The 26,482-nt window shown below is 37.0% G+C and overlaps 2 protein-coding genes across 3 annotated transcripts in view; one reads left to right on the top strand and one right to left on the bottom strand.

The window, feature by feature from the left end:
- Nucleotides 1–1,128: 1,128 nt before the first annotated feature.
- LOC309497589 (uncharacterized protein) overlaps nucleotides 1,129–26,482 on the top strand; it is a 35,463-nt gene continuing 10,109 nt past the window's right edge. For both annotated transcript variants that reach the window (XM_082167882.1, XM_082167881.1), the window contains exons 1-2: nucleotides 1,129–1,335; nucleotides 1,417–1,470. In XM_082167882.1, the coding sequence (XP_082024008.1) occupies nucleotides 1,256–1,335; nucleotides 1,417–1,470 (134 nt within the window). In that variant the 5' untranslated portion in view covers nucleotides 1,129–1,255. The remainder of the gene's footprint in view (nucleotides 1,336–1,416; nucleotides 1,471–26,482) is intronic.
- LOC309497948 (uncharacterized protein) lies at nucleotides 3,971–15,149 on the bottom strand. Its single transcript, XM_082168343.1, has 9 exons — nucleotides 15,127–15,149; nucleotides 14,237–14,307; nucleotides 12,111–14,130; nucleotides 10,353–10,433; nucleotides 10,151–10,183; nucleotides 6,416–6,469; nucleotides 6,166–6,216; nucleotides 6,024–6,056; nucleotides 3,971–4,407 (listed from the first exon to the last, which is right to left on the bottom strand). The coding sequence occupies exons 3-9, from the start codon at nucleotides 14,098–14,100 to the stop codon at nucleotides 4,151–4,153; spliced, it is 2,499 nt and encodes an 832-aa protein (XP_082024469.1). The 5' UTR covers nucleotides 14,101–14,130; nucleotides 14,237–14,307; nucleotides 15,127–15,149; the 3' UTR covers nucleotides 3,971–4,150.

Raw genomic sequence — 26,482 nt, 5'->3', positions numbered from 1 at the left:
CTTTCTTTGGAAGCTAAGCTAGCAGGCTCTTGTTCTGAGGAGAAAGCTGAGTAGTAGGAGAAAGCTGAGTATTAGGGGTTTCCATCCTCTTTTTCCCGGACATGTCCGGCCGTCGAGATCGTCCAAAATGTCCGGGATTCGGCTTTTGCTTTCTGCAGTCGCCATTCATTGTTTACATGCACAGCTTTTGTTTCAATCTAACTGAATTCATTCCGATTGGTGAATCTGAATGTAGTGTTTACATGAACGCTAAACAAGTGATCGGTTGATGTGCGTTTTAACATTGCTAAGAAAATTCCCGCTCCTCCGTGAGAGATACGAGACCGGTGTGTCTCAGTAATCACGCCACCGGCCTCGCGCCGTTCTCCCACGCCCCTCAGTCTCGTCCTGCTCGCCACAGTAAACATGATGAATGGCGACTGTAGAACGCAAAAGCCGAATCCCGGACATTTTGGGCGATCTCGAAATCCTGAGCAAACTCGTCACGGAGTCTCACTAGTAGCCTAGCCTTGTTGTTTTCAACTGCGCTCTGTAACCGGTAGGCGTGGCTTGGGAGTGGCCTCCCAGGGCAGCGAAGCAAGTGCATTCTGGGAGTTGTTGTCTTTCATCCACATAAGCCAAAAATACATTTTCTGGCTTTTCTCAGTCTAAAGCTCCAAATTCAAAAATAATTTCACATTTCTTCTACATAAATGACCTAAATACACATTCATCTTTCCAGAGGTGAAGTATCCCTTTAATGATGATTACATAATACTTTGATGTTTAATGAGTTATTTTAATTTTAAGTAGCCCAAAAATGTATGGCTGATGAAATCTGTCAAACATACAAGGTCGCATATTTTCATAAATATTTCAATTACTCACGCTGTCAACAGTAGTAAACAAAACAATGTGGGGAAAATAACTGTGTAATTTCAACTGCATGTGACTACCACATTGAAATGCAATAACATATTCAGAGAAGAATATATATAAAACAATTCATATAAATATATTAATCATTTTATATCTATAATGTAAATTTGTGAAAGCATCAATAAGGTCTCATCAATCTTCCCTGATGTCTTTTAAAAATATTTGTCCCTGTCTTATTCAAGGACAAAACCCACTCCGGTCTGTGGGAATTACACACAGATTCAGATCCCTAAAGATTGATGAGCATTTGAATTATCAGGGAATTTTATATAAGCTTGAATCAACTGTGGTCTGCTTCATTGACCTTCACTGTGTTCAGTAAGTCAGTGCTGGTGTGATGAACATGTTTTCTGTCTGGACTCTCAGCTCTCTGATCCTCAGCTACACTCTTGCCCTTCCCATCCTCAATGACACAAGGTAAGATATTTTCAAGCAGAACTGTAATGTTGTCCACAAAAGTGACCAAATTCTGCTTCATTGAGATGTATTTGTTTTCAGCACGGAATCTTCTAAGGCGGATTTTTCCAATTCCACAGATGGCCAGGGAAACAGGTACGAAACGAGGAAAAAACACACACACACACACACACACACACACACACACACACACACACACACACACACACACACACACACACACACACACACACACACACACACACACACACACATACTGGTTTTTGTGAATTACCAGGACACTGCAGCCCAAACAGGTGTGTTGGTGTATTAGGGGGACACCCCTTTCCACTTGCTGTACAGAGATGTGGTGAAGATCAAAAAATCTATTTTGACCCATACAACACAGATTTCACTTTAAAGTTTGTTTACACAAAACACAATCTATAATGTAACAACCTGAAAATATACACAATTATGAGGACAATTTATAATTTGATACACAAGCCCCACCTATGACACAAAACGTTATTATAAGGACTAAAGTGATTTCTGAGGACACTAGATATACAACACACAAAAGTGTCATTTGAGTGTATTAAAGGGACATACCTGATATATGAGGACTAATGGCTTAACACATACACAATAGTAAAGACTGTGTATTAAAGGGACATACCTGATATATGAGGACTAATGGCTTAACACATACACAATAGTAAAGACTGTGTATTAAAGGGACATACCTGATATATGAGGACTAATGGCTTAACACATACACAATAGTAAAGACTGTGTATTAAAGGGACATACCTGATATATGAGGACTAATGGTTTAACACATACACAATAGTAAAGACTGTGTATTAAAGGGACATACCTGATATATGAGGACTAATGGCTTAACACATACACAATAGTAAAGACTGTGTATTAAAGGGACATACCTGATATATGAGGACTAATGGCTTAACACATACACAATAGTAAAGACTGTGTATTAAAGGGACATACCTGATATATGAGGACTAATGGCTTAACACATACACAATAGTAAAGACTGTGTATTAAAGGGACATACCTGATATATGAGGACTAATGGTTTAACACATACACAATAGTAAAGACTGTGTATTAAAGGGACATACCTGATATATGAGGACTAATGGCTTAACACATACACAATAGTAAAGACTGTGTATTAAAGGGACATACCTGATATATGAGGACTAATGGCTTAACACATACACAATAGTAAAGACTGTGTATTAAAGGGACATACCTGATATATGAGGACTAATGGCTTAACACATACACAATAGTAAAGACTGTGTATTAAAGGGACATACCTGATATATGAGGACTAATGGTTTAACACATACACAATAGTAAAGACTGTGTATTAAAGGGACATACCTGATATATGAGGACTAATGGCTTAACACATACACAATAGTAAAGACTGTGTATTAAAGGGACATACCTGATATATGAGGACTAATGGCTTAACACATACACAATAGTAAAGACTGTGTATTAAAGGGACATACCTGATATATGAGGACTAATGGCTTAACACATACACAATAGTAAAGACTGTGTATTAAAGGGACATACCTGATATATGAGGACTAATGGCTTAACACATACACAATAGTAAAGACTGTGTATTAAAGGGACATACCTGATATATGAGGACTAATGGTTTAACACATACACAATAGTAAAGACTGTGTATTAAAGGGACATACCTGATATATGAGGACTAATGGTTTAACACATACACAATAGTAAAGACTGTGTATTAAAGGGACATACCTGATATATGAGGACTAATGGCTTAACACATACACAATAGTAAAGACTGTGTATTAAAGGGACATACCTGATATATGAGGACTAATGGCTTAACACATACACAATAGTAAAGACTGTGTATTAAAGGGACATACCTGATATATGAGGACTAATGGCTTAACACATACACAATAGTAAAGACTGTGTATTAAAGGGACATACCTGATATATGAGGACTAATGGTTTAACACATACACAATAGTAAAGACTGTGTATTAAAGGGACATACCTGATATATGAGGACTAATGGCTTAACACATACACAATAGTAAAGACTGTGTATTAAAGGGACATACCTGATATTTGAGGACCAATGATCAAACTCAGAACATGGTGCACGCATTGTGCAAGTATGTAAAATATTTTTGTATAGTGCTGTAAATATGCTACCTTACCTTTTATAGTGTGTATTCAAGGATGTACTATTTGGGAGTGACATAAGGGATTGTCTGTCTGTCTGTCTGTCTGTCTGTCTGTCTGTCTGTCTGTCTGTCTGTCTGTCTGTCTGTCTGTCTGTCTGTCTGTCTGTCTGTCTGTCTGTCTGTCTATCTATCTATCTATCTATACACATAATGTAAATCTAGCCGGTTGTTTGCAGAAAAACCCAGAGTGGGTGATCATATTTAAGCGAAGAAACAACATTCAAACAAGCGGTGCAGACATAACAGTATGCACATTCTGTGAACAAAGAGCAAAGTTTATTTTGTTCTTGTTTACAGCAAAATTACTGTAGTTGCCCTTAATATTTTACATCACAAGATCATTTTGTGTATCAAGAAACATCCTGTGTGTACTGTGTGTAATGAAAAAACAAACGCTCTTACTTTAAGTGTAAAGAGAACAACTTAAATATTTTAACTGTTCCTAAGCATAACAGCTAAACTAAACATTGCTGAAAGCATACTGAATCCATGAACAAACTTTAACAGCAGAAGAATATTCTGCTTACATATAAACAAAAAGTAAAAAACAAAAACACCTAATGAGACTGTTTCTTTTTTAGGGTTAAGCCGCGATTCCTGACAAAATCCCTAATGTTTTGGAGCGTGCGAGTAGCCAAAGCTGGATGCTCAGCATTCTTGCACTGCTGGCATTCAATTTTAGTGGCGAGTTTACCCCTTGCTATGTGGTCGCGGAAATGCCTCTGTACTGCTGCAATTTCAGTTGGAGACCAGGCTTGTTTCTGCTTCCTTTTAGCATCATCCAGATTTTTTTCAGCAGAATTTTCATGATTCCCTACAAAAGAGGAAAACAGGTTCCTGAACCCTGGGTTGAACACTATGATGGCCAGAGCTCCTCTCCCTCTTCTCCCAACCAGCCACACTCTTACCAACCCTTGTCTTTAGTCAAGTCTTGTTGTATAGGTCACTAATCCGTAAGAGTAAAATTGGTTTTAACTGTTGGCCCAATGTTACATTCCTCATACATCAAATATCAAATTGTAAATAAAAGAATAAAATTAAAGACCTGACTACATGGTTGCTTATTTCCTAATATAGATTTAGGCCTGTCACTAGGGATGCAACGATAAACTGATTTCACTATTAACCGTGCTTTAATTCGTCACGGTTAATTAATCGTTAAGGCTTCTCAACACAGCGTTTCTTCTGCACGGAATAAAACTGCTGCAACTAAAAGTTTTTCCAACTGTGCGCTAGCTTAAAGTTCAGAGGTCAAGACTGAGCACTGAGAATGTGAACATGCTTACATTTCTGCACTATAATATGAACAGAAAGGACTGAAGATAAGTGTGCAATTTGAGGGCCATGTTGTATGTGGGTCCTGCAGCTTTTGACTCCTTGTTTTGTTCCAAAAGGATATGTATAGCTTGCTAATATTCAATACCAGAGATGTGTTTCTTTTTATTTATTTTCACTGTACTGCATTATTCATTTTCAAAAGGAGGCTATATTGTTAAGTCAAAAGCCAGTTAGAGCTTTTTTATTTTCAATGTTTCTACTCTGGTCCAAAAAAAATGAAAATACCAAACAATTTTGTAATATAGTTGATCACAACTTAAAGTGCATTTAACTACATTTGTCCTCTTTAATAGGGAAATACTTAGCTAATATTTAGCTAAGATTTTATATAGACAAATACTATTACTTTTTATTCTTATTTTTATTTATTTATTTATTCATTATTCTGTTATATATTTTCAGTGTAAAATTATTACAGGACTGGAAATGGACTATTATTTGTTTTAACTAATAGTGTTTTAAAATGAATTAATGAATAATAATTACTGTGATAACTGTGAAACCGTGATTATTCCTCAGACTATAATCGTACAGCCAAAATCTATAATCGCTGCATCCCACCCTGTCACGATAATCAATATATCGACTTATCGCACAATAAATGTACATGATCTCAATTTTTGCCAATGCAATACATCACCATTTATATTTACATAAAAAACACAATAACATAAAACATAACATAAAACATAAAAAAAGGAAAAATCTGTAGATGGAAAAATCTCCATAACAGTTCTTCGTCCATTTGTCTTTTTTCTATTTGTAAGAAAATGTGGATTTACTATTATTATTATTTTTTTTTACTATTATTCAAGTTTTTTAAGGTATCTAATATTTGGACACTTAATTTTCATGATCTAAATCATTTATGAATTAAATGTTTGTTTATTAATTGAAAGTGTGTGGCCTTCTTGCATTATTATGCTGTTATATTATTATTTTACATTCACTGGCATAAAATGGTCTTAAAATGACAATAATATCACTTATCACAATTATTTTAAGGGGCAATATATCGACCAACAAAAAGTTATCATGACAGGCCAATATAGATAAGTAGTTCTCATTATACTAGTAGTATTCTCATCATACCTTGAGATGAGCCTCCAAAGGAAGTCTCAATATCTGTGAATAGACAAATAAAACACTATAACAAACAGTAGTATTGCTTGGTCTGCATGAATTGAATCAAACCTTAATGGATATGCTGGCTGAGTGAGGTAGATGCTCATACCATCTGAGGTGCCTGTAGGGTTCACAACAGGCCGCCTAGCTTTCTTCATTCCTGTGGTATGAATAGAATGGCTCAGAATAAAGGTTCTGATGGAACATACTCAAACATTTCATAAATTATTCTACACATTTAAGTGGAAACTGTAAATCTCTAGCAAAAAATCCTCCTTTACTATAAAACCAGCTAAAATGATTGATCTAGAGAATTCCCTAGTACAGTGTTCTTTCTTTATATGATTGTGTGCTTTTACCAGGTTGTTCATGCTCCTCCCTCCTGCTGTGATATTTGTCCTTCATGCAATGATCTTTAAAAAAATAAAAATAAAATACATATTCAAAACATGGTAACACTTTATGGCAAGTGTGAATCTCATGAATTATCAGGAACTAACACAAGCTCAAAGTCTTTCATTCATGACTTCATGGATGAAAAACACCTTAAGGCTATGTTCACACTTAGCGTCTTTTTTCGAACTACCAGCGTCTGTTCTACATTATAACCCTATGGAGTAAACCGTTTTTTCAAAAAAGTCCTGAGCGCTTTTTTAGACGCCACCGCCGGCGTCTTTTTCTGCAGCTCAGAGCGTCTTTTTAAGTTGAAAAAAGTTCAACTTTTATGAAAAGAACGCCCTACGTCAAGCGCCTTTTTGACAGCTGACCAATGACAAGCGAGTAGTGAGACCTGTCGTTTCCATAACAACAAGAATAACAAGAAAAAATGGAGACGGTGCCGGTAGATAAACTTATCGTCCTTGTTTCGGAGCACAAGGAGCTCCATACAGTTTCCTTTCCTGTATAATGTCGTGCACCCACAAACGTCTTTGTGAACCGACATTCTCCTCCCCGGTAACTTCAAAAGCCATCGCAAGAGCCAACTTTCTCTTTCTCGACATTTTTTGCATCACACAGCACTAGGCTACTGTTGCAGCTGTTGTTATAGCAACAAAAGACGCGCTCGGCTGCTATTTGTAACCGAACGCTGCCAGCGTTTTCTTTTTTGCTAAAAAAACGGCATTGTCAACTTTTTCTTGTCAAAAAAGACACTAAGTGTGAACATAGCCTAAGACATTAAGACAAGTACATCATCATGATTTATGTTTATTATGCATGATCATGATGTTTCCATTGTTCACAAAAAACAAGGTATTTACTTTACATTGTAGATAAACCTATAGTCATGGCACATGATTCAAAATACAAAAAAACATTTTGTGCATGTAAGACTACTTGAATTATTAAAAGGAATATAGAAAAATAATAAATATTACCTCATGCATGCATACAGGCTAGAAGAGTATATCAATTAATGTCAGAACTCATGTTTTTCATTAAAGATGAGGTATCAAGCATGTTCATGTCTTCTTCATAGTAGCCTGTAGGAATATGGACAGAGCGCAACACTGGCCAATCACAGCACAGTGTGCAAAATTTGTTGACATCTCAAACAATTCATCACCACAGGCACTCACAAATCAGGCAACCAACTGGATCTGGTTTACACACGCAACTGCATCACAGACAACATCTTGGTGAGACCTCTCCATGTTTCAGATCATTTCCTCATCACTTTCAGTCTACAACTCTCTGCCCCTGCACCACCAACCCCACCACCAGTCACTTTCAGGCGAAACCTGCGCTCACTTTCTCTCGCCCATCTCTCCTCTGCCGTGTCTTCTTCTCTTCCCTCACCCCCACAATTCTCATCTCTGGATGTGAATACCGCAACGGATACCTTCTGCTCCACTCTAACCTCTTCTCTAGACAATATCTGCCCTCTTTCCTCCAGGCCAGCACGCGCTACTCCCTCTAACCCCTGGCTATCTGAGGTTCTTCGGGAACACCGGACCGAACTCAGGGCAATGGAGAGGAAATGGCGCAAATCAAAAGACACATCTGACCTGAGTATGTATCAATCTCTCCTCTCTTCCTTTTCCGTTGATGTTCATGCTGCAAAATCTTCCTACTTCCACAACAAGATCAACAGCTCCTCCAACACACGATCACTCTTCAAGACATTCAACTCTCTCCTCTGTCCTCCTCCACCACCACCACCCACCTCCTCTTTAACTGCTGACGATTTTGCGAACTTCTTCACCAACAAGACAACAACTATCAGCAGTCAGTTCTCAGCTCCTCACACACAGGAGCACAGACCGACCCCTTCCACAGCCAATCACCCTCTCTCCTCCTTCTCTCCGCTAACCGAGGAAAAAGTATCTACACTTCTCCTCTCCAGTCATCCTACCACCTGCCCTCTTGACCCCATCCCCTCACACCTTCTACAAGCCATATCTCACACACTTCTACCAGCTCTCACACACATCATCAACTCATCCCTCCATACTGGCACTTTTCCTACTGCATTCAAGCAGGCTCTGGTAACTCAACTGCTGAAAAAATCAACACTTAACACATCACTTGTAGAGAACTACAGACCTACCTCTCTACTTTTCCTTTCAAATTACTAAATGTAAATGTAAATGTAAATCCAAATACAGTAGTCTTACATCCAAATACAGACTGTATATGTCACTCATTGTTTACACAGTGCAGAGATTGTGAATACAACGGCTAAACAAAATTCGGTTGCAACAATCAGGATAAGCACAAGTAATTACCATTCTGATTAGCTGTAGTGACCACAATCACTCTGCACTGTATAAACAAATAAGTGACCTATACACAAGATGTATTTTGCATTTTGCATTTTATACAGCATGTATTTGGTTTAGTCTGTGCATGTTTGGGACCCATTGACTGCCATTATATCCCAGATGACACACGCAAGTCTGCAAGATGTCTGTTAAAGATCTCTTGATCTGGAAACATCCGCTGTCTAAAAACTTTCTTTCAGATGTCAGTTTTACATACATTCTAAATTATAAACATCTTAAAGACATCTAACAGACGTCTATGTGACATCTAAAAAGAGACATCCAATAGACGTATTGCAGATGAGCAAATAACCTAAATAATACATCTTGCAGATGTAAATGCAGACGTCAAATAGACATCTTCTAGATGTACGTGCGCTATCAGGGATATGACTGAAAGACTGCAGCGGTTTGAGTTAAAAATCTTTGAGTTCTACTGAAGAAACAAAGTCATCTACATCACTGACTCCTAGGGATTAGCAGTTGAACCTCACATTTTCATTTCTGGGTGAACTATCGCTTTAATAACACACTGTTTATCAGTATTTCCAGAAGACCAAGTTACCACTTTACTTGAGGGTTCACACACGATGAGGTCATAAGAAATTAATGCTTAGTTAATGATGACTACTGTATTTGGATGTCAACAGAATTCACATACTCTGTGCTGTGATTGGCCAGTGTTGGGGGTCTGTCCATTTACATGCAGGCTGCTATGAAGAAGACATACGTGCTTGATAACTCATCATAATTAATGAAAAACATTAGTTCTCACATGAATTACTGTTACTGATATACTGTTCTAACCTGTATGCATGCATGAGGCAATGCAGATTTTTGTATATATTATTATAATAATTCAAGTAATCTTATTTGAGAAAAAAAAATGTTTTAGTACATGTACCAAAAGCATAGCTTTATCCATAATGGATATTAAAAATCTTGTTTTCTGTGAAAAAGAAAACATCAAGATCATGCATAATAACCTATTAATCATGATGATGTACTCATCTTAGTGAATGTCTTAAGGTGTTTTTCATCTATGAGGTCATGAATAAAAGATTTTGAACTCATGCTAGTTCCTGATAATTGAGATATTAATGGATGAAGTAATTCATAATTCTCCATTAATTTATGCATTAATTCATGGTAATTCATGTACCCCTACTGTAAAGTGCTCCCCAAAAACTTGCATCATTTACACAATGTTATAATTTAAGCAATCAAAAGCAACCTAAACTGCATTTTAAACATTTCTAACAGTCATTTTGGTTTCAAAAGTATATATACACATGTGGGTTTGAAGTTAAAAAAGTTTTAGTATTCTCATACCTTTAGATGGGCCTCCTAAGGCAGGATCAGTATCTGTGAATAGAAAAATAAAATACTATAACAAACAGCAGCGGCGCTTGGTCTATATGAATTATGCTTCTGTGACATCTCTGAACTACTGTATAATGTTTTGGTGCATCATATGGTGCACTTCTTACACTGACTTTACTGATTTGATGTTTGTATGTTTATGTGCTTTTACCTGTTTCTGTTTGTGTCTGTGGATGCGCCTCCTCAGCATCACTGTCTTCACTATGTTCCGAATCAGAAAAGTCTAACTTGTCTAAAAAAAAAATTGAGTATCAAGTAAGCTTAACATTGCTAATGTTAGAGTAAAAATAGAAGACATAGTGATAACTCTAATATCTGGTGAACATTACATTAAGATCTACGTTAGGGATTATCTTTAGGATATGAATATACTTATGGCGCGTTTCCACCGAGCGGTACAGTACGGTACGGTACGGGTCGGTACCCTTTTATTTGCGTTTCCACTGCCAAAAGTTGAGAATGGTACCAAAAAGCCGAACCGTACCGTACCACTTTTTGGGTACCCTTCCGTTGGGGTACCTAGCACAGTGGTACGGTACTAAAAGGTGGAGCTAGACTCACTGCAGGACGTTGATTGGTTGACAGAGAATCGTCACTTGCGCGTGCTACGAGGGGAATGACAACATAAGAAGCGCCATTTTTTAATATACAGTTTAATATAATACTACTGTTACTGTGTCACGAAATGTAATTTTAAGAGTTTTTCAGGCGAGAATGTAGTTGTTTAAAGCTCAAATCTGTGGTTTATTTATAAAGATGATTTGTTTTTCCCCGGTTGTGAGATCCATGCGATCAGCGGGCGCTCGGCGCTCATGTTTCCCGGCTGGATGAGCCTTTCCTCGGCTAAGTTCTTCTGACGTTCGCCGATGACTCCGACGGTAGTGGTTAAACATGAGATATAATTCGTCTTGTGTAGACCTAACGGGCGATCTTTGGTCTCGTGAATATATAATTCGTTCCCTGTCAATCGTTTTGGCCGAGGGCTAAGTTTAGTTTCATATTATAGGCTATTTGTATTTAACTTTACTGTTGTAATGTTAGATTAGAGCGTAGCATTTGGACATTTGACTGAATTGTTTGCTTTATTTCTTATTGTATAGCTTCTTGTACCTTTTACTTAAACTTTTATATTGGCTATTATTGATAAAACTGAAATTTTACAAAAAGAAATATGGTTTCTTGTCATTTTCTTATTACAAGATTATCACTGATGTTTATTGCAACATTTGTACAAATGCATATATTGCCTGTAATATGTGTAATTTGTTTTATTATTTAAACGAAAAGAGGTAACGTTAGGGTTGTGTTTTAAATTTCGTTTTGTTATAACGTTAAATAGAATAACGTATAACGTGCAGTGAATAATCAATATGCGTTGTGCATGAACCACATTTGTGTCCCTATAATGTTTAATTTATTTAAATGAAAACGAAAAGAGGCAGAGTAGTGTTTTATAACATATTTCGTTTTATTGTTGCTTAAAATGTACATACAGAGTAACAGAGATAACCGGAGTAGCAGAGCGAGCTGAGTGACCTTTTAAGAACGCGCTGTACCATTTGCATGTAGGAGTCGCACATGGCAAGTACAAACTTTGCGTACTTAATATTGAGAAAAGCCTAATGTCGGCGCTTGTCTTCTTGTGACAAACATGTCGAGGAGCAAGAACAAGATCTGCTGTATATGTCATCCATTGTAGTTTACTATGTTCTTCTTCGCGCGAAAATGACGTCGATCGAAACACCACGCCCATCAAGTAAGGGTACTGTTGGCAGTGGAAACGCTAGCCAGATCATGGTTAACAGACCCGAACCGTACCGTACTGTACCGTACCGTACTGTACTGCTCAGTGGAAACGCGCCATTAGTTAACTTCAAAATGTCATTTGTAACAACTTTAGTAGCATTACCTTCAATTTCAATTTCTTCTAGGGTTTTGCCGTGGAGATTTGAAAGAGAATCTTTCTCCATAGCGAGGAGTAACTTTGAAATCTTGGCCAGCTGGGTTGTAGCCTCCGGAAGTCGATAATATTCTCTGTGCACACGAATATCGTGGCCCAAGAAGTCCGCAACTTGGTCTAACTCGTGGTTTTTCAGGTTAAGCACCTGCGACAAAGTTGCCACATGTTTGCGCAGTTGGGTCGACCGGAGGAGTTCCGGGTTTTGTGCACCACACTCGTGTGCATAGATCCTCAGACAGTCTTGTCCTCTATAACAACTCAAACAGCTTGGTCGAGCAAACAGGAATTGGTTTTCCTCAGGGACTCCACATTCCCTTCTTCTGCTTATGAGGAGGTTTAAGGCATCAACCATGTCTGGTGACAGCAAAACTGCCACTTTTCGCCCTCTTTTACCCCTAAGTTCCACCCGACTAAAATGTGTACAAAGTTTTTGTTCAAACTTTGTTAGCCCAACAGCAACATCTTTGTGTAGGGGAGCTGTATCCCTCTCTAGAAAACCTTTGAGTTGCATTTTTGCAACCTCTCCTCCACGTCGCCGATTGAACACAATTATTTTTGCAAGAGTTGCTTTGCATAGGTCGCCATAGACTTGTGCTGATGGCATCTGTTTCAAGTTCTCAGAACCTAAATCAACAACCTTTTCAAGATGCTGGTGAAGAAGTTTTACATCCTCTGTGAAAGGGAGGGTAGACGGCTTGTTAAAGCGCCCCTCATTCAAGGTGGTCAAAGCTGTGTGGGAAACGAGTTCAGACCATTTAGCATCATACAGCTTTTTGAATGCTTGGGTTGACTTTATCCCCTCACCATCTTCTGCCATTAGAGCTCGGCAATGTACAATGTCACATATCTTATTCAGTGAGTGGCCCAACTTAAGGGCAAGGCTTGGAGTCTGGAATGAGTGTTTTACATCATCAAACCCAGATACCTTTTTGACAGCCTGGATAACAACATTGAATTTTTCAGGTCTCACAGCATCTTCAAGAGTCTGTACAGAAAATTCCTTTCTCAGAATCAGCAGAAGTCTTCCAACTTCCCGGAGCTTCTGTCGAATATAGTCAAATTTAGTGGGATCTTGCCCATGTTTATTGTAAAATGACTGGGCCAGCTGAAGAATGCAAAAGTCACTCCGCACAGCAGCAGAGATGTCATCGTCTTTCATCACAGTTAGCAGTTTCCAAACACCTTGTGATATTTGTTGGCAGAGGGCTGCATTAGACATTGTTGCCAAAGACAAGACCCTAGTTCTTCCTGGCTCTGCCTGATCTTCCACTGGTTTGGAAAGACAATTTCGAACGTGTCTCCAGAGATCCCTTCGGAGAAACATTGCATGGCAATACATACAGTGCACATAATCTTTTGAATCATATCTTTTCTTTGGCTTACGTCTGAGTTTTAACAATCCAGTCCCATTCGCTAAAACATCTGCATTGTGTTCATAGTTTCCTTTGTTCCGCAGTTTGTTCAGAAGTTTTTGACGCTCTTTGGAATGTTTTGGTAGAGCCAAAGCCCGAGCAACATCGACGTTTGAATTCTCATGGACTTTTAAGTGGCGTGTAAATTTTGACTGCGGTTTTCCACAAATGTAGCAGTAATTCTTCTTGCTTACTGAAGAGGATATATTTGAAGATTGTAAAGATGGATCTTCCCCTGTGCCTGTGATATCCTCAACAGTGCTTTCAGTATTGCCATCGCTGTGAACTTTCGATATTTGTACTTGTATGGCTTTCCTACTAGGCATTTCAAGCTGTGCTGTGCAGACTGGAACTTTTGGGAGTGAACCTATGACACTTTCTTGGCATGGTCTGCCATTTTGAATTTCTGCAGTAGATTTGATGCAGAACACTTCAGTATTTTTAATGTTTAAGAGTTTTTCTGGAGACGCTATGCTTACGTCTGAACCTTCTGAGACAGAATTAGGTACATAGTCCTCATCCGACATGTTCTCACTGGAAAATTCTACTTCGGAATCCTGAAATAGTAAACATATCTTTTGTACATACTCAGAAAGTTTAGTTCTAAGGAAGAAAAATGCTGAAAAATAAAACATATCTGACTATTCAATAAATCATACTTACGGATGTTGAGGGGTCAGGTTTGGGCTTCACATTTTTCTCGTAGCAAGTTTTATGCCAGAAGCGGGAACAAACTAGATTGAGCATATAATAAACAAGGTTGGTTTCATTTGAATAAAAGGTGATTCAAGAAAAGATGCTTTAAAAAGTGATAGATAAAGCAGTGATAGATGATCAGTGTGTTTGAAAGTGTGGCTATAAGATGGAAGAGAACAGACAGGGTTCCCACACCTTAGTTAACTTCAAATTCAAGGACCTTTCAAGGACTTTCCAGGTCCAATACTCTCAAATTCAAGGACTTAATGTGGGGACAGATTTCAAGTGAGAGCAAGGTTATATCTTGTTACCTTATAAGATACATTGTTACAGTTTTGCGCGCGTGAACGTCATGGCAACGTACAACACAAAGTACCTTACGCGGGAAACACTTAGCGTAATGCGTAAATGCGGGTAACTAAGGTAAATCAAGCAAGCTAATATGGCCACGAAGTGTTGACGAAATAACACATTAGCGGACCGGAATAATATGGATTTTTTTCCAGAAAACTTCTTGCACAAAATAAATTCAAGCACTTTCAAGGACCTGTATCTATGTGTGTTTATTTTCAAAAACTTTCCAGGGCCTTGAATTTTTTTTGTCAGATTCACAAACTTTCAAGGATTTCAAGGACCCGTGGGAACCCTGACAGAGAAAGGAGAAGACTAATATAAATATGAATCGATTACACAATTACACAGGCAGACAGACTGAGCAAGACAGAAAGAAAGAATGAAAAGTTAACTTTTTCAAGCTAATTTAAAGATGCATTTAGAACGTCAAGATTACACAGTTTTAGGGTTTCAATGGTAAAGCATTTTTAAAAGTATTAAAATTGTCTGAACAAAATACTTACCCTTACATCTCACACCAGCCCACTTAAAAGCAGAATAAGGACCACTACAGCAATCACATTTATTCAAGCTTGATACTACCGTAGATATTATGACATGTTTACAGTTCTGTTGAAAAAAAAGAAGTTATAATTGATTAGAGGAAATTATACTGTATTACTATAGTTAGGTGTTAAAGGCACAATAGAATGCATTAATACAATATTTAAATTGGTCTCTGATATCTATACAGAAGGTATGTGGCTTAGGTAAGGGCAAAAATGATTTAGAAACAGTTTTATCTTTCCATATTATTCAACAATGCCAAGGTAAATTTCAAGGTTTTTCATTATATGGCACCTTTAAGACATAGGGCTAAGGTTTGAACAAGTTATTTTAATTTCACAAATAACAAAATGTATATCACAAATGTACTGCACTGTAGTATGACAAAAGCAGTAAGTATGGGGACATGGTGCAGTTTGACAAAACACACACTGAACTTCTACCCATCCCCCACAACATGACAAAAGCAGTAAGTATGGGGACATACGATACACAAACCATGGTGCAGTTTGACAAAACACACACTGAACTTCTACCCATCCCCCACAACATGACAAAAGCAGTAAGTATGGGGGACTTACGATACACAAACCATTGTGCAGTTTGACAAAACACACCCTGAACTTCTACCCATCCCCCACAACATGACAAAAGCAGTAAGTATGGGGGACTTACGACAAAAGCAGTAAGTATGGGGGACATACGACACACAAACCATTGTGCAGTTTGACAAAACACACCCTGAACTTCTACCCATCCCCCACAAAATGACAAAAGCAGTAAGTATGGGGACATACAACATATGATACACATGCTAGCTCAGAATGAACCATCATCCATATACCATTGTAAATTAAACAATTCCTATGACTGATGATACATGGGGCAACTTTATGAGCAACGTTGCGGGGCAACTTGGGTTAATGTTGGCATCAGTGGGCAACCAGAAGAGACACAGGGCCCATGACTGATTTAAAGTCTGAAAAAATTTTTTTTTACCCATTCTCAGTTGGGAAAGTGCCCAAGCAACATTGGTCAAAAAAAGTTGCCTGGCAAGATTGCTCAAAATGTTGTCCTGTGTATCATCAGCCTATCACTATCTTTTTTAATTCTTTAAGTTTGTAATTAAAAATCACTGTTGTTGCCAACTAAAGAACATTTAAGAAATAAATGCTTATTAAATGCTCATTTTTAATGGAAAGTACATTACCTGTTGAGTGTTGTCATGACATGTCAGCTGAGAATCAGACGTTGTTGAGATCTGAAAAGGTTTGAGTACTGAACATTAAATTTGGATAACACGGCAGTACATGGTGATGCTTTGAGTATCCAAAACAACTAATGTGAAAATGACATAAAGTGAATTCTTAGATCAAACAATCAGGGCATGTGAGAATTCATTGCAGCACACAGTCCTAATCGTCTGTAATGCTAAGGTAATGATTCTACATCATCTTACCAAAGTTAATGGAGATTTAACTACCTGTTGAGCATTAGAAACACACACTTACCTCCTTTGACCCGTCTCCTGCTGCACAGCTGACCAAAGCATGCACCTGTTGTTCGGTCTCAGAACAAACCTGTGAAATATGAAAGATTTGTGTAATCAGATTGACAAAAGGTCAACTATACTATGTTATAAAACACTTTTTATGGAAATCTTAAAGAAATCAATAGTTTATAAGGATTTTGCATCATCTTACCAAAGTTAATGGAGATTTAACTACCTGTTGAGCATTAGAAACACACACTTACCTCCTTTGACCCGTCTCCTGCTGCACAGCTGACCAAAGCATGCACCTGTTGTTCAATCTCAGAACAAACCTGTGAAATATGAAAGATTTGTGTAATCAGATTGACAAAAGGTCAACTATACTATGTTATAAAACACTTTTTATGGAAATCTTAAAGACATCAATAGTTTATAAGGATTTTGCATCATCTTACCAAAGTTAATGGAGATTTAACTACCTGTTGAGCATTAGAAACACACACTTACCTCCTTTGACCCGTCTCCTGCTGCACAGCTGACCAAAGCATGCACCTGTTGTTCAATCTCAGAACAAACCTGTGAAATATGAAAGATTTGTGTAATCAGATTGACAAAAGGTCAACTATACTATGTTATAAAACACTTTTTATGGAAATTTTAAAGAAATCAATAGTTTATAAGGATTTTGCATCATCTTACCAAAGTTAATGGAGATTTAACTACCTGTTGAGCATTAGAAACACACACTTACCTCCTTTGACCCATCTCTTGCTGCACAGCTGACCAAAGCATGCACCTGTTGTTCAATCTCAGAACAAACCTGTGAAATATGAAAGATTTGTGTAATCAGATTGACAAAAGGTCAACTATACTATGTTATAAAACACTTTTTATGGAAATCTTAAAGAAATCAATAGTTTATAAGGATTTTGCATCATCTTACCAAAGTTAATGGAGATTTAACTACCTGTTGAGCATTAGAAACACACACTTACCTCCTTTGACCCGTCTCCTGCTGCACAGCTGACCAAAGCATGCACCTGTTGTTCGGTCTCAGAACAAACCTGTGAAATATGAAAGATTTGTGTAATCAGATTGACAAAAGGTCAACTATACTATGTTATAAATTACTTTTTATGGAAATTTTAAAGAAATCAATAGTTTATAAGGATTTTGCATCATCTTACCAAAGTTAATGGAGATTTAACTACCTGTTGAGCATTAGAAACACACACTTACCTCCTTTGACCCATCTCTTGCTGCACAGCTGACCAAAGCATGCACCTGTTGTTCAATCTCAGAACAAACCTGTGAAATATGAAAGATTTGTGTAATCAGATTGACAAAAGGTCAACTATACTATGTTATAAATTACTTTTTATGAAAATTTTAAAGAAATCAATAGTTTATAAGGATTTTGCATCATCCTACCAAAGTTAATGGAGATTTAACTACCTGTTGAGCATTAGAAACACACACTTACCTCCTTTGACCCGTCTCCTGCTGCACAGCTGACCAAAGCATGCACCTGTTGTTCAATCTCAGAACAAACCTGTGAAATATGAAAGATTTGTGTAATCAGATTGACAAAAGGTCAACTATACTATGTTATAAAACACTTTTTATGGAAATTTTAAAGACATCAATAGTTTATAAGGATTTTGCATCATCTTACCAAAGTTAATGGAGATTTAACTACCTGTTGAGCATTAGAAACACACACTTACCTCCTTTGACCCATCTCCTGCTGCACAGCTGACCAAAGCATGCACCTGTTGTTCAATCTCAGAACAAACCTGTGAAATATGAAAGATTTGTGTAATCAGATTGACAAAAGGTCAACTATACTATGTTATAAAACACTTTTTATGGAAATTTTAAAGACATCAATAGTTTATAAGGATTTTGCATCATCTTACCAAAGTTAATGGAGATTTAACTACCTGTTGAGCATTAGAAACACACACTTACCTCCTTTGACCCATCTCCTGCTGCACAGCTGACCAAAGCATGCACCTGTTGTTCAATCTCAGAACAAACCTGTGAAATATGAAAGATTTGTGTAATCAGATTGACAAAAGGTCAACTATACTATGTTATAAAACACTTTTTATGGAAATTTTAAAGACATCAATAGTTTATAAGGATTTTGCATCATCTTACCAAAGTTAATGGAGATTTAACTACCTGTTGAGCATTAGAAACACACACTTACCTCCTTTGACCCATCTCCTGCTGCACAGCTGACCAAAGCATGCACCTGTTGTTCAATCTCAGAACAAACCTGTGAAATATGAAAGATTTGTGTAATCAGATTGACAAAAGGTCAACTATACTATGTTATAAAACACTTTTTATGGAAATTTTAAAGACATCAATAGTTTATAAGGATTTTGCATCATCTTACCAAAGTTAATGGAGATTTAACTACCTGTTGAGCATTAGAAACACACACTTACCTCCTTTGACCCATCTCCTGCTGCACAGCTGACCAAAGCATGCACCTGTTGTTCAATCTCAGAACAAACCTGTGAAATATGAAAGATTTGTGTAATCAGATTGACAAAAGGTCAACTATACTATGTTATAAAACACTTTTTATGGAAATTTTAAAGACATCAATAGTTTATAAGGATTTTGCATCATCTTACCAAAGTTAATGGAGATTTAACTACCTGTTGAGCATTAGAAACACACACTTACCTCCTTTGACCCATCTCCTGCTGCACAGCTGACCAAAGCATGCACCTGTTGTTCAATCTCAGAACAAACCTGTGAAATATGAAAGATTTGTGTAATCAGATTGACAAAAGGTCAACTATACTATGTTATAAAACACTTTTTATGGAAATTTTAAAGACATCAATAGTTTATAAGGATTTTGCATCATCTTACCAAAGTTAATGGAGATTTAACTACCTGTTGAGCATTAGAAACACACACTTACCTCCTTTGACCCATCTCCTGCTGCACAGCTGACCAAAGCATGCACCTGTTGTTCAATCTCAGAACAAACCTGTGAAATATGAAAGATTTGTGTAATCAGATTGACAAAAGGTCAACTATACTATGTTATAAAACACTTTTTATGGAAATTTTAAAGACATCAATAGTTTATAAGGATTTTGCATCATCTTACCAAAGTTAATGGAGATTTAACTACCTGTTGAGCATTAGAAACACACACTTACCTCCTTTGACCCGTCTCCTGCTGCACAGCTGACCAAAGCATGCACCTGTTGTTCGGTCTCAGAACAAACCTGTGAAATATGAAAGATTTGTGTAATCAGATTGACAAAAGGTCAACTATACTACGTTATAAAACACTTTTTATGGAAATTTTAAAGAAATCAATTCGTACAACCTCAGAACAAACCTGTGTGGGTTCAAAATCAAATACTAACACTTCTCCACATGTAACTGTAAACTGTGTCTTTTAATTAAAGTAAAAGGATTATTTCAATCTGTTAATACCTTTCTTCTCCATGGCCAGTCAGAATCTCCATAGTTATACGTTATCTCTTCCCCAGGACTTATGTCCTTTACTGCAAATAAGCACAGATGGGGCTTTCCGTCCACTCTGATTGTTTTCATTTTGCTGTTGGGGTTCACATGATCATCATTGACGATTCTCCCTAAAGAAGCATCTTCTCTGGCAGCATCAACCCTGAAACAGCAAGAACATAGTGCTATCTCCACGGTGTAATATTGACTGAATCATACAATAGGAAAGTTTCACAGAATAATAATAATAATAATAATAATAAAAAGTTAATTCTAGTTTACCACTGCTGCATCAGGAAATGCAAAGTTTATACATACCACAACTGTTTTCCATCACAACGAAATTCAAATAAAAAAACTTCAAGTGCAGCATGGTATACTCTGTGCCTTCTTTCATATTCTTTTTTAGATATGATTTCCCCTCGATATTCAATGAGGAAATCTCCCTTCTGAAAGTGGCGACAGCTGAACACTCCTCGACCTAACCAAGAGCAGATCAGTCAGGGTAGAAGTTAAAACAATACTTAAAACATAGACAATTGTGTTACTCACCTTTAAATGAATTTATGTATTTTATTTCAAATCCATCCTTATCTTTGAGAATCGATGAAAAATATGCAGCTTCATCCTTTGGTTTTAGTTTGGCCCTCCGGGACCTTGTTCCTGCCATTTCCTGCAAAAGCCAGATGATGTATTTGGTCACTTGATGAAATTATAATAATTATATGTTTTTTTTAGACATCACTGACCTAATCAACAATGAGTTTATACTTTTATTTGCTGTAGAGGGCTTAAATATAAACAATAGGGATCATTATGTACTACTTGCAGGTCAGTAAACAGCACCAGTGAAACAGGAAAGCATCTTAGACATTACAAATGTGTTTAGTATTTTTAACAATCTGAAACATGCTGCTTTTCTCCTTCTCAACTACACTGTGACTGTCACTAAAGAGAAACATTATGATTATGGCTATCAGACTTTTACAGGTCCTTCTCAAAAAATTAGCATATTGTGATAAAGTTCATTATTTTCCATAATGTAATGATAAAAATTAAACTTTCATATATTTTAGATTCATTGCACACCAACTGAAATATTTCAGGTCTTTTATTGTTTTAATACTGATGATTTTGGCATACAGCTCATGAAAACCAAAATTCCTATCTCAAAAAATTTGCATTTCATGAAAAGGTTCTCTAAACGAGCTATTAACCTAATCATCTGAATCAACTAATTAACTCTAAACACCTGCAAAAGACAGACACAGAAAGAAATTTCTGAACGAATAGGCTGTTCCCAGAGTGCTGTATCAAGGCACCTCAGTGGGAAGTCTGTGGGAAGGAAAAAGTGTGGCAAAAAACGCTGCACAACGAGAAGAGGTGACCGGACCCTGAGGAAGATTGTGGAGAAGGACCGATTCCAAACCTTGGGGGACCTGCGGAAGCAGTGAACTGAGTCTGGAGTAGAAACATCCAGAGCCACCGTGCACAGGCGTGTGCAGGAACTGGGCTACAGGTGCCGCATTCCCCAGGTCAAGCCACTTTTGAACCAGAAACAGCGGCAGAAGCGCCTGACCTGGGCTACAGAGAAGCAGCACTGGACTGTTGCTCAAATTTTGCATGTCATTCGGAAATCAAGGTGCCAGAGTCTGGAGGAAGACTGGGGAGAAGGAAATGCCAAAATGCCTGAAGTCCAGTGTCAAGTACCCACAGTCAGTGATGGTCTGGGGTGCTATGTCAGCTGCTGGTGTTGGTCCACTGTGTTTTATCAAGGGCAGGGTCAATGCAGCTAGCTATCAGGAGATTTTGGAGCACTTCATGCTTCCATCTGCTGAAAAGCTTTATGGAGATGAAGATTTCATTTTTCAGCACGACCTGGCACCTGCTCACAGTGCCAAAACCACTGGTAAATGGTTTACTGACCATGGTATTACTGTGCTCAATTGGCCTGCCAACTCTCCTGACCTGAACCCCATAGAGAATCTGTGGGATATTGTGAAGAGAAAGTTGAGAGACGCAAGACCCAACACTCTGGATGAGCTTAAGGCCGCTATCGAAGCATCCTGGGCCTCCATAACACCTCAGCAGTGCCACAGCCTGATTGCCTCCATGCCACGCCGCATTGAAGCAGTCATTTCTGCAAAAGGATTCCCGACCAAGTATTGAGTGCATAACTGAACATAATTATTTGAAGGTTGACTTTTTTTATTTTATTAAAAACACTTTTCTTTTATTGGTCGGATGAAATATGCTAATTTTTTGAGATAGGAATTTTGGGTTTTCATGAGCTGTATGCCAAAATCATCAGTATTAAAACAATAAAAGACCTGAAATATTTCAGTTGGTGTGCAATAAATCTAAAATATATGAAAGTGTAATTTTTATCATTACATTATGGAAAATAATGAACTTTATCACAATATGCTAGTTTTTTGAGAATGACCTGTATATGAAACCTCTACAGACACCTACAGCAAGGTTAAAACTAACAGCAGGTCTGATAAAACAACACCGATTACCCTTACTGTACTATTACAGGAATAACCTTCACAAAGAACTGTAAACAATAGAGCTCCGGACGCCACGTGACCTATTCTGTTAAACACCGCCATTTTGGCAGTAAAGAGGCCGTACGAGACGAGCGTGAACGGATGACGGCAGCATGAGTTTTAAGGCAACAGAGTTCACTGCGCACTTTAATTAAAAAGATATAGGGTAAACGTACCTATTAAGCTCAAGTACCCATTAAGCACACTACCATCTTGGAGCTCAGATTATAAAAAGAAACAGCAATGTATTATCCTATTTGATGTATTAACCAATTGATGTGTTTGTTACTACATACCTCCTGAAATTTTAAACCAATCAGACCATTGCACACTGAGATATGTGTATCCATGTGTTCACACTGTCTGGTGGTCATTTTGAAAGCTGTCTGAAAACTTTCACCAGAAGAGGAGCCCCTCAAATGTGCATTTTTTATATGTTTAAGCCTTTATTTTGGCTAAGTACATCTACTTATTGCAAAATTAAGAGATTAATGTTTAGACTTTTGCATATTATAACCTGGAACCTGGATGTGGGAAATAATTACAGTTAGATCTAAAAGATAGTTTTAGAAACATAGCCCAGATGCTACGAACATAGCCAGCTTACTAGCTGTATAAGATTGTGTGCTACACTAATATATTACTTCACAGGCATTAATGGCTTGTACTTTTAAATCCATAATATTATCATTTTACATTTTATTGATAGTCTGTGGTTTTAAACTGTTGTAATTTTTAAAGAATTCATATTAATGTTAGGTGATCTTAAAGGGTGCACTACTGACAATCACACAGCTTCAGTGTGACATCAATTAGAAAAAGCATTTCATAGATATTGTCAATAATAGTTGTTCATATTAAAATTTGTATAAACTTAATACATTACCTAGAATATTAATTTAGCTAAATATTTTCCTTTAAATTTCATTTAATATTTATTAATTAAAAATAGTTTTTGCTCCAATTAAGCACAGTGTGCTCCCTTTAAGCTCATCCACATTGAACGTCTATGTAAATACTTCATAATCAGACTTTAAATATTAACTGATGGCTGTCACTATGTTAATCTTCAAAAAAATTATTAATAAACTTATTTTCACAGTCTTAAGATGACAAAAGCTAGACGAAATGTTGCAATGAGTTTGAATGACACGTCACTATGAATAGGATAGGCTACCTGATCAAACTGAATGCCTTGTTGCTTGATTTTAGTCTTGTGATTGACTCTGTACCTTCAAATAATACTTTTTTCAATTATTCCTTAAAAAAGTTGTTTAAAATAAACAAGAATTTTTAATAAAACTTGTTGTGAGCTTATTGGGAACAGGGGTGTGCTTAAAGGGTACAAAACGTACCCATTAAGCACAGCCAGACTTTTTATATTTAATCATGTACATCTTAATTGAAATACTTTTGTCATTTAAAATAAAATGAAATATTATAGTGTGAGAGATTAATATTTTATTTTAAAATAACTTCTTGTACTAAAACCAATATCTTGTGCACTAAAAATATCTCAATGTAGATTTTGGTGAGCTTAATAGGTACGTTTACCCTAGACCTGTAGGCCTACATAGCAAAACTTAATAGATTAAACATAACAGATCCCTATAATGCCCCCGGGGTGCTTTTCATGTGTATTAATAAAGGAACTTATAGCTTTCCTGAACTGCAGTATCCTGATATAACGTTATATAACTAACGTTACTTCATTAACTTTTCCTCGGCCTATTCCGGAGACTCTTTAAAGGCCTACAAAAGCCTGTTTTTTTTTTATGTTTATGGACAGTGTGTGAAAATGCGAGTTTATGTCCAATCATAAACCGGTGGGATAATGTATCTGATATATATATATATATAAACTGATATTAGTTTACACATTATCCCACCGGTCACAATTGTGACTGAACATAAAAATAAAAAAAATTCACACACTTTCCATAAGCATTTAAAATGCTTTTAAATGCTTTCCTCCACCTGTTCTGGAATCCAGGCGCACAGCAGCTGTCCACCATGTTGAAATGGTAATTGTTTTGAATTATTATTCGACCCGACCGCTATCGATAACGCAAAAGCCGCTCTGGTGCTCTCCTGGTTGACTGCCAAAATGGCGGAGTTTAGATTGCATGGCGTCAGCCCCCGGAGCTCTATTAAAAGGATCTGATCAGACACACAAATAGTTTACAACTAAACAGCTGTGTGCCCTGAAAAACCTCAAGTTCACCATTCCCATATGAAAAATACTGTAGTAGACTTCTGTACTATAGTAAACTAGAGTAATAATCCTAGATACAATAGGTTTTTTTAAACTTACCATAGTAAAAATTAAAGAATACTATGGTTTATCAATTCACTAATATTACAGGATACTGAAGTGCATTAACAAAGTGTAGTAATCACTATTATACTAACATACTGCAGTAAACTCCAATTTACTACATCAAACACTACAATATTTGTCCATTAGGCCTTTCATAGATTAACTCCATTATCACAACACTGAACTGCCCAGATAGCAAAATAAATATGATCTCAATCTGGCATCATGAGTTATTTAACCATTAGCCATTAACTTTTAAACCCAAAACATACATAATACAGGCGGTTTAGTTATTGCTTGTTTATTTGTCAGACTAACGTTAGTAAGTCAATAGTTAATTCCTTATATATCCTTATATTCCTTATATTTTGTGAGGAAACGCTAGATAAAAGCTTACAAACGTGACCAAAGCTAGTCTGTTTTATAACGTTAACTAATATAATATACTGTTTTATTGTTTATTGAGTTTTATCATCAATCTTACCTTAAGTGTCTTCAGGGTGACTTGCTGATTATCTCAGCCGGAAGAGACTCGGTCGGAGGTGGGGGAGGGTAGGAAAATGATTCCAATGATATTGCTTCTCTGTGTTTTTATTTTTATAGTTGTGGTGTGGACTTTGTTATTCCTTTATATTTAGATCTATTTTACAAACATATCTTTATCGTTATTGTCCTTTGTGTGAATGGCTAAAACACAGTGGTTAGACAAAACCCGAATTTACAAGGACTTCTCACCTTTCAGCCAATCAAAACCCGCGATTCCATTCACAAGTGTGAATATTAATGAGGAGGTGCAGTACCAAGACCCACCTGCAGGAGCGCAGTTCCGATACACACTCTTAACACAAAGTCCGATGATTGTGAACTATAAGGACTTTTGGAGAAAATTTGAATTTGAGCTCCTCCCACATGTAGAAGCACTTCTACGTTGTCTGAATTATGAGGACACTGACACTGTCCTCATAATCCAAAATGTCCTCGTAGTGTGGCGTGTATTCATATAAAATGTCCTCGTAAATCACAAAAACCCACACACACACACACACACACACACACACACACACACACACACACACACACACACACACACACACACACACTACGGTGTACATTTTAGGACATCCTCTGACCTCAGACATATGAAGACAAGGCATCATGCCTCAGACTAAAAGGCTTCAGTCATTGGAGAGAACATGCATTTCACGAGTGCATGTTTTAACATTTAATTAAAGCATATAATATATATATATATAGCCTATATAAATGCTTTAATTAAATGTTACACTAATTATGTTTTATACAGAAGAGAACATGCATTTCGCGAGTGCATGTTTTAACATTTAATTAAAGCATAATATATATATATATAGCCTATATATATGCTTTAATTAAATGTTACACTAATTATGCTGTGCAGAAGAGAACATGCATTTCACGATTTTTAT

The sequence above is a fragment of the Leuciscus leuciscus genome (genome assembly GCF_965113295.1).
Source record: "Leuciscus leuciscus genome assembly, chromosome: 4".
Taxonomy (NCBI): domain Eukaryota; kingdom Metazoa; phylum Chordata; class Actinopteri; order Cypriniformes; family Leuciscidae; genus Leuciscus; species Leuciscus leuciscus.
This window is presented reverse-complemented; position numbering and strand designations above follow the sequence as displayed.